The sequence below is a fragment of the Gymnoscopelus microlampas genome (genome assembly GCF_963454915.1).
Source record: "Gymnoscopelus microlampas genome assembly, chromosome: 21".
NCBI lineage: Eukaryota > Metazoa > Chordata > Actinopteri > Myctophiformes > Myctophidae > Gymnoscopelus > Gymnoscopelus microlampas.
In genome coordinates, this window is record NC_139958.1 from 30,699,601 (window position 1) to 30,709,229 (window position 9,629).

General features: G+C 42.3%; 1 protein-coding gene across 1 annotated transcript in view; it reads right to left on the reverse strand.

Annotated features, from left to right (window-relative positions):
* The window catches only part of il11ra (interleukin 11 receptor subunit alpha), a 97,926-nt gene that overhangs the window by 6,977 nt on the left and 81,320 nt on the right, over positions 1 to 9,629 (reverse strand). The window contains exons 5-9 of the mRNA XM_084046899.1: positions 8,668 to 8,782; positions 7,620 to 7,783; positions 5,953 to 6,116; positions 4,230 to 4,374; positions 3,532 to 3,642 (exon numbers count right to left, since the gene is read on the reverse strand). Coding sequence (XP_083903025.1) covers positions 3,532 to 3,642; positions 4,230 to 4,374; positions 5,953 to 6,116; positions 7,620 to 7,783; positions 8,668 to 8,782 — 699 coding nt within the window. The remainder of the gene's footprint in view (positions 1 to 3,531; positions 3,643 to 4,229; positions 4,375 to 5,952; positions 6,117 to 7,619; positions 7,784 to 8,667; positions 8,783 to 9,629) is intronic.

A 9,629-nucleotide genomic window follows, 5' to 3' on the forward strand; every position in this document is an offset into this window, starting at 1 on the left:
GGAGGGAAGATAGGGAATATAAAACTGAATAGACATCAACACCCTTTTTCAAGGAATGCAATGTGTGGGATATATGGTTCTTGTACTATGTTTGTGTGTGATATCGTATGTATTTGTGATGGACTACTGCCTGCAAAGCAAATCCCTGTTGCTCATGTGTAACCATCAGCTAATTGTAGATGTTGTAACAATATATAGCGTTTAACAACGGCATGGCCTCGCTGTCAAATCTTTAGCTATCAATACTGTAAGTTATGTGTGAAGTTTAAACTAAATAAATCACAATGTGGACTTCAGTGGAGAAGCTGCACTATACAGGTCGGCTGCTTGTGTGCATGCATGCCCGTAGTGGTGACGTCTACGCCTCACTTTACCATATGGAAATAGCAGTCTTTATACATTCTTTAGCTACTGTAAGAACAACATTGCTAATAGATTGTAATTGTCTCTTCTTTCTTTTTTTTTTACTATGATGATGACCAGTGTTGGGATAGTTACTAAAACATAGTAATATGTTACTTATTACATATTACTTGTTTAAAAAGTAATGTAGTTACTTTACTTATTACTCCCTGCCAAAAGTACCTAGTTACTTATTACTTTAGTTACTTTTTTTTTCTCGCCCCCAGTAATTTGCATCCTTTCTCCCCAAAAGTCTAACTTTGCATTTTCAACATTAGCAGTTGTTTTTTTTCTCTTTTCTGCAGCCTACATTGTAAAATCCTCATTGTACACTCATTTGAATTATATTAACACTAAGACTTTTACAGTGTATGAATTCATAACTTACAGACTAAATGAAAACCATTTGACGACTATGAATTGAATACTAAGGACCTCAATGGAAACAAGTATTTTAAATGTATTTAATGTATTTTTTGCCTAATAAAATATTCAAATTCAAACACCTGGGCTCAAACAGATAATGACTCATCATGAGACACAATCTTTGAACAACTTCTGTTGTTTATTAAAGCTCCAAACATAAACTAAACAAACATAGATAAAAACATCTTCATAAACTGCTATATTTCTTTGTAAACAAAATGTATTCTAATAAAATACAAAAATAAAAATGCTCCCATAGCAACACATATCATCGTGGGCTAGGCCTATGTACTAGGTTAAACAAAACAGTTAAACAACAAAACCTCTTCATAAAGTGCTTCATTTCTTTGTAAACAAAATGAATTCTAATAAAATAAAAAGGCTCCCATAGCAACACATATCATCGTGGTTCGTGGGTGTAGGAAATGTAAACTTCAAAACAATCATTCTGACTGACTGATATTTAGTGCATCATTCAGGACACAAAAAAACATATCAGGAAAATAAATCAAAAGTGTGTTCCACTTGACCACTTCATAGCAGCCTACAGCTAGGCCTATGGACTAGGCCTACGGTTAAGTGGGCATTGGACAATATGCTGGTGGACCCACTTACAGCCAGCCTCTCAAAAACCTTTTATTTGACAGCAACCAACTAAACAACAAAACCTCTTCATAAAGTGCTTAATTTCTTTGTAAACAAATGTATTCTAATATATATATATATATAGAAAATAGCCGACCTACAAGCTTACGGCGCATCTTCATCGGTTAACAAGTCGCTTATAATAAGCAGACATGGCAACACTGTTTGATCCGGTTTAAGGGCGGCCCGCCCTTCCGCAGCTGATAATAATTCACACAGACATGAGCGCAACGTTTCCGTATCCGCTCTAGACCGGATCAGCAAGCAGCCTGCATAGCAACTCGATCCCAACCAGTCTACCATTATATCAATGGACCAAAAACAACACAGGATCAAATAAACACACTCAAACCCAGAGTACCACCGAGGCTTGTGAAAAAAAGTAATAAGTTACTTTTTGAAAAAAAGTAAAGGTAATATTATTACTCAAAACGTGAAAGTAATTAGTTACGTTACTAGTTACTGGGAAAAGGTAATAATATTACTTTAAGTTACATATTACTTTAGTTACTTCCCAACACTGATGATGACCCATCTTTCACGTCCTTCTTAAGTCTAACTTTTTCTTCACTAATCACTTCAGGTTTTTGTGGCCAAAGTTGCTTCTGTTTCATGACATCATGCATGCAGGTACAGTAGTTCCAAGAAAAAAATCACGCACATCCTCCGTTTCTTGGTGCTGAGCCAAACTGCAAAAACAGAACCATGAAAAACAAGATGGGGGCTCGCAACTCACTTTTAAATGCTCCAAATTGTGTTTACGGCAAACAGTAGCAGATACAACGTTTTGACCCTTGAGGTCTTTTTCAAGTACAACCTAATTGAGATGACACTCTCTGCTTCCACCGAGGCACATTCATACATGTACATGCGCGTGCGGCTGTCTGCACGCACGCACTTTCCACACACACACACGCGCGCACGTGCGCACACACATTTTGAGACCCATCACAAACAAAGGACAAACCCATTTAATGCTCTGAACCATAATTACAGAAAGCAGACTCTAAAAGCATAATTTGGCCCAGGCAGTATATTTTTTTTTAAGAGCTAGTATTTCGCATCAGGGCAGAGAGCTCTGGCTGGATTGGATCCCAGGTTAGATAGGGTGCATACAGTTCAACACTTATTCACTACTAGGCCCCTAGTAAACACTCCAAGCAATATTGTGTGTGTGTGTGTGTGTGTGTGTGTGTGTGTGTGTGTGTGTGTGTGTGTGTGTGTGTGTGTGTGTGTGTGTGTGTGTGTGTGTGTGTGTGTGTGTGTGTGTGTGTGTGTGTGTGTGTGTGTGTGTGTGTGGAGAGTGTGTGTGGAGAGTGTGTGCGTGCAGACAGCCGCACGCGCATGTACATGTATGAATGTGCCTCGGTGGAAGTAGAGAGTGTCATCTCGATTAGGTTGTAAAAACGTCGTATCTGCTACTGTTTGCCGTAAACACAATTTGGAGCATTTAAACGTGAGTTGTGAGCCCCCATCTTGTTTTTCATGGTTCTGTTTTTGCAGTTTGGCTCAGCACCAAGAGACGGAGGATGTGCGTGCGTGAACTACTGTACATGCATGCAAAAACCTGAAGTGATTAGTGAAGAAAAAGTTAGTCTTAAGAAGGACGTGAAAGATGGGTCATCATAGTAAAAAAAAAAAAGAAGAAAAAAAAAGAAGAGACAATTACAACCTATTAGCAATTTTGTTCTTACAGTAGGTAAAGAATGTATAAAAGTGTATTTTGAAAAACTGAAATGACTAATATTAATCTGGTTGACTTGGGTTATAGATTTCTTTTATATATTTGTTATACCCAGTGCAGTACATAAATGGTCATCCATCACTCATGGCTGGTCAAAAATTAGTTTTAAGTCTTAACTGAAATCAGCGGATAAATATGAAACATATATATATTAACCACATGAAACCTAGCGTCCCTATTCTGTGCATGTCATAATAGGCGAACATTCTGTGAAAATAGGCAAACATTCTGTGAAAATAGGCAAACATTCGGTGAAACTAAGCAGACATTCGGCGAACACAGCAGACATATAAGCAAAAACAAAAACGACTTACTTTCGGTCTTGAGACCTCCCGTGGAGGTCTCAGGGTTGATGTCTACTGGAAATTCCTCCGGAAAGAAGTCTTCTGGGAGGGGTTCCAGTGCAGGCTCAGGGGTGTTGTAGGCTGAAACACACACACACACACACACACACACACACACACACACACACACACACACACACACACACACACACACACACACACACACACACACACACACTATTATAGAAATACAGTTAAACGATTCTGTAGGTGTATTATAATTTATTCTGAATCATATCAACAAACTGCCTCAGTCACAATTGTCCGGTCATGTGACATGGAGAGCCATGCATATTATGCCAAACTATGGTATTTCACAAAAACAATAAATGCATTTATAATAACTATAACAATAATACCAAAGCTAGATGTTTAGAATATAACAGGTCTGCTAAATTCCAGTTGGTTAACCGTCAAGATATCTGGTAGAGAAGACTAACTTATCAACCAACTACACTTTTAGAACATACAACTACTACTACGTCTATAATGTAAATAAATAAATAACTTAGATAACTTATCTAAAAGCACAGTTTACAAAGAGTAATAAGCCATGAGGATGTGAAAAACAAAGTTACAAAACAAAGGCATACAAGTGACCCAGAACTTCAGGGCACATAACTACACAACACTGGTTTAAGTGAAATGGGTGAAGTTGTCTTTCTGACCTCCCCAAGGCCAAGCCAAGAGCAGCGGACTCCATTCACTCCACTGGCTGTCGGAGTTCACCTCGTCCTGAGCTCGGACCTGAACTTGGTGGGGGTAACCGGCCAGCGCATCTGATATCAGCACCGGAATGTCCATAGACTCAATCTGATGGAGAGATGGGAGAGAGCCGAGGTTAAGTGGAGGCTAAGCGGTTCATCGAAGACACTTACCACCCCAGCCACAATCTGTTCCCGCTGCTGTAACGTCAGGCAGGTGATAACGCAGTATCAAATGGTGAATGAACAGACTAAGGCAGTGGTTCTCAAACTTTTTTCGTGCTAAGGACCCCCACATTGATATGTATGTGGCCATGGACCCCCACCTAAACATATGTTGTGCGAGGGACCCCCAGAAGCAAAGATTTGTGTTAAAAATGGTCGCTTTTTGTGTTAATGGTACAACAAGATACCAGGGTTGTGGCTCTTTCGGAGCGGGAGCTTTGGGGGGGTGGGAGGGGTAACATACAATATTTCTTGAATGCTTTTGTCACACATTTTGCTGACATTTAGGCCAAGGAACTGAACTCCCGAATATTTCTTCAGTCCAACTATGTTATTTAAATGTTGTGGACTACTACTGGATCTACTACTGGCAACAGACAGTGAGAGAGTGTGTAATGCGACACCGCTCTTTTACAATTCACCACAGAGACCACGATACCTACGACGTGTGTCCACACGCATCCCACAAGGGCAGCGACAGAGACCGCCACACCTACTGTATGCCACACACGCATGCACATGCCCCCTAAGACAGACACAGAACACACTTTGATGTTACCAGTGGTGGAAAAAGTACTCAAATGTTTTACTTAAGTAAAAGTAAGCAATGTAGAAGTACTCTGTTACAAGTAAAATAGCAGATCTACAAGCTCAAAACGTGTTGTGAGCTTGGAAATGCTCCTTTACACCACTGGTACTTGATCATGCTGTGAGGAACATTCAGCGACGTGCGCGTGACGTCATTCAAATCCGCTTTCCAAATCACCAATGCAACCCTGGTAACATTGTTACACACAATATAATTTCTGCCATCTAAAATAAACAATTGCATTTCTGTGACTCTTTGAGCTCTGTTACGCAAACAATGCTGCCATCATAGGATGACAGCTTTATGCCCTCTCGTCACCACACCCAACCTTAAAACACATGATCAACACATATTCACCTTATTCCTGGCCACGCCCACCACGTAGGGGACTAGGTGGGGTGGGAAGCCCCAAGTGGTTTCCTGTTTACTAGTGTTGCCATGTCTGCTTCTAATAAGCGACTTTGGGCTTGTTTTTTAAGTGTAGTTGCTTATTTGGGCTTGCTTCCTAATGTTTTTTAAACCAGTGGTTCCCACATTTTGTCATGTCAAGTTCCACCAAATTAATATGTATTTGTCGGCAGACCCCCATCTGAAAATATTTTGTGCCAGGGACCCCCATACAAGCTTTTTATAGACCTGGACGCTTGTTTCTCTAGCAAAACCTGGCAACACACTGATTTCCTGCATTATACCTGCAGCCTACTAGGGAAGAAGTGAACAGATATTGAATGAAGCATCAGAAAAAGGGCAATGGCGGCGCCCTGGAGAAGGGCCAAGAATAAAATGAATGTACACCTACAAATTCAAATCAACGCAAACGAGGTTGCAGGTTTCAGCCTGACAAAACAAAGTCTTCCTCTGGTTTCTACTGACCTCTGACCAGTGTGTGGAGCCCTGAGGCCTATATCTGATCTGGAACATGAGAGGAAAGGCTGAGTGGACGGGCCAGGTGGACGGGTAATGCCACGCCACAACCAGCCTGGTAGGATGGCCCACCTGCCCCTCCACCGTCACAGATTCCGGAGGGTCCGGTTTCACTGCAGATAGAGGAGTATAGAGGAGTAGACATGGGGGAGAGGAGAGGAGAGAGACAATGATGAGATACGATGTACATACATAACACAAATACACACAAACAATCAGTAACCCACAGCAGCTGCTGTCTTCTTCTAAAACGTATTATTTTTGGGGGCTTTTTCTGCCCTTATTTGATAGAATACAGTAGACTGACAGGAAATGGGGAGTGACACGCAGCAAAGGTCGTCGAGAACGGGACTCGAACCCGCGACACGCTGTAGGTGCCCGGACCGCTACGACCGCCGTCTGGGCCATAACAAACTTTCTTATAAAGATGAGAGCAGCTCCATCTACATTCATTGAGATCTGTTTCTGAAGCTTGCCCTTGCCACAGACACAAGCAGTACTCCAAACTCACTGACACTGATGACTAACATTACGCTTTTATTTAGCTGTGTAGCAGCACTGAGAAGACAAATTAAGGAACGCCAGATATCTGCTGAGAGGTGCAAACACAATCGTGAATGATTTTCTCCAGGACACTCTAGAGCAGTGGTTCTCAAACCTTTTCATGTCAAGGACCCCCAAAATCATATGTATTTGGCCGCGGACCCCCATCTCAAATATGTTGTTCCAGGGAACCCCACTTGCAAAGATTTGAGTTAAAAATGTTCGCTTGAATAGCCAAAGTGTAAAAGGTTAAAGTGGTTAAAATGAGTGTGATGCTATATTAACACATTTTGCTAGGGACCCCCTGGAACCCCACCACAGACCCCTGGGGGTCCCCGGACCCCACTTTGAGAACCAATGATCTAGAGGGACTGATGTGGAGAGGAAACTAAAGGCCTCATTATAATTCATGTTCCAACGTACTTCTGAAAACTGTCCAGCACAAACTTCTAAAATCCCTGAATATCCTATGGTTTCTTGGAACTGCTAGATACATTATGTAGGAGTTACTGGGCGTCTTGGAGGCTGGTCTTGAACAAGGGGGGGGGACGACCAACAACAACAATGAATAGTGGGATAGAGGTTAATTTGTGCCTTTCCTGTAATTGTTCACTCAAACAAGACGATGGCGACAGGATACGATGGACATGGGTTTCTTTCAATGCTCAGCTAATTCCATACAGTACGGTATGTTCAGTGTCGTCTGAGGGCGATGGTATGGAATCAGGACAAATTGTTACTATTGCGCTCGTTTCTCTTTCCAAGGTTTTAATTGATTTACAGTGCAAGTCCAAGTTAAAATGAAGATGTAAATATTTGTCTCTGTGCATTTTAAAGCTTTGAACGAAGCACTCAATCACCCTATCGTCCAATCATAAACACCATGCTCAACCCCCAAAACCACTTTGTAGCAAAGTGTGTGTGTGTGTGTGTGTGTGTGTGTGTGTGTGTGTATGTGTGTGTGTATGTGTGTGTGTGTGTGTGTGTGTGTGTGTGTGTGTGAGTGTGAGTGTGAGTGAGTGTGTGTGTGCGCGCACGTGCGTGTGTGCGCATGTGCGTGTTATGAGCCTTACACAGCTTATCCATCCTTATCTGTGTGAAGGTTTGCTCCCTGCCCAGGGCATTGGTCACTGTGATGTTCAGGAGATGGTTGTACTGCCAGTAGGTGGGCAGGGTGATTTCACAACGCTCGAGGGACGGGTCCACCACACACGGCTTCCACTCCTCGCCTTTACCCCTAGAAAACCAGCGAGGAAGATGTTATACCAGGCGATTGAAGGTAACTACAGCAGCTGGTACAATAGATACGTAACAGCAGTAGTCTGGGGAACCAGTTAAACCAGGGCTGAGCAACCTTTTTGGCCACATGGTCACGTAGCCATTTTCTAAGGCTGGTGTGATAGCCCAGTGTCAGACAGTAAACAGTAACACCACCACTGCTTTTATGTCTTATTATAGGCTGCTATTTAGAATAATACGAGCATAGAATAAGTCAATGATGTAATTAGAAAACCCAACAACAAAGCATGAGTCAAAGCATGTGGCAAACCTTTTCTTGAATGATCAGTTGAAAAAGTGACGTGTTGTTTTCGAGGAAGAGGCCTTGGACCTCAGTCTACTCTCTCTTTCCCTCCCACTCTCTCTCTCTCTCTCTCTCTCTCTCTCGGTCTCTTTCTAATTGACTGCGGCAGACAGGCCATTCAAGCATGAAGCATGATTCATAGTTCTTGGCATTAATGTTATCTACATTTCAATGTGATGACGATTATCATCAATTATGTTGCTGCACACGATTCGACAGCCAAGCAGATCTCCTGCAACACACAGTTTGGTTCCCTACACCTACAGTTAGTGCACCACTGGTATAATGTATCAGTAACAGTACATGGGTAATGAGAAATACAGAGACGAAAAGAGAGATGGAGGCATGGAGGTAAGAACTGGCAAGAAAGTATAAAAGCAGGAACAGAAAAGGAAAGAAGATAAACATGAATGATGGTCTGAGGAGAGTGATGGAAAGAAAACGGTTAACAACCGTCGTAAATCCATTTAACAACCCATTCTATTTGGGGTGAGACAAAATGCAGAAAGCTGTATTTATATGCAGTGGCAGGTCCTCACCTGTAGAAGGCATGATACTGGGCTGGCAGGAAGGTCTTCACTGACTCCACCCACGAGCAGCGAACCAGTGAGTGATTGGGCAATCGGCAGGAAATGTTCAGCTTTCCTGGGGGATCTGGGAATTGGAGTTCAAACAGATTAGATCAAGAGCACAAAGAGAAAGTTGATCTGATTACTATTGTTCATTTATCTAATTATTTGGACACACAAATACACAGACACATACAGTACACACGGACACACTGTGCATAACGCAGACACTTATACAGCCCTACAAAGTCAAAGTGCAGTAACTACGATTTATTTTTTACTGATAAATGGGTTTAAAAGGGTTTGACTCCTCCGTGGTGCCTCCGGCTTCACCGGGCGTCCACACAAGCACAGTTTTCCGTGTGCGTTGGGAGGGAAGCTGGGTTGTCGCTGCAACAGCTTGGGCTGGTTGCACCTGTCAGCAGGGGGGGGGGGGGGGTTGAACTGTAAGGAATAGGGTGTTCCTTCACAGACGCTACATCCTTCTGGTGAGGCTCCTCACTGGCAGGTGATAAGAAGCGGCGGGTGATTCCATGTGTATTTGGTTTCAGCAGGTCAACAAATCTGTCAGCACCACCGCCTTAAACATGTAATGTTGATATTAGTAGGAATAAACACAAAAGCACAGAATGGGTTCCCAGAATGGGTCAACGGTGACAAGAATACACAAGTGTGTGGGAGATTCGGGAATTGGCATAACTAAAGCCAAAAAATATTGTTGTTGTCTATGGCGAGAATTTATGTTTCAAAGGGTCTATAAAAGTTCTAAGCCGAACTACCACCTGACCCTGAACTGTAACCTACAAAAACATCAGGTAAGACCAGCTTGTGCAAAGGAAAACTAGTGGGTTCCACCCCGAAAGGAAGTCAACTTTGGAAGCCACTTCCTTCTAGAGAAAGTGACAGGAAATGAAGGGCTTTGTCCATGTTTT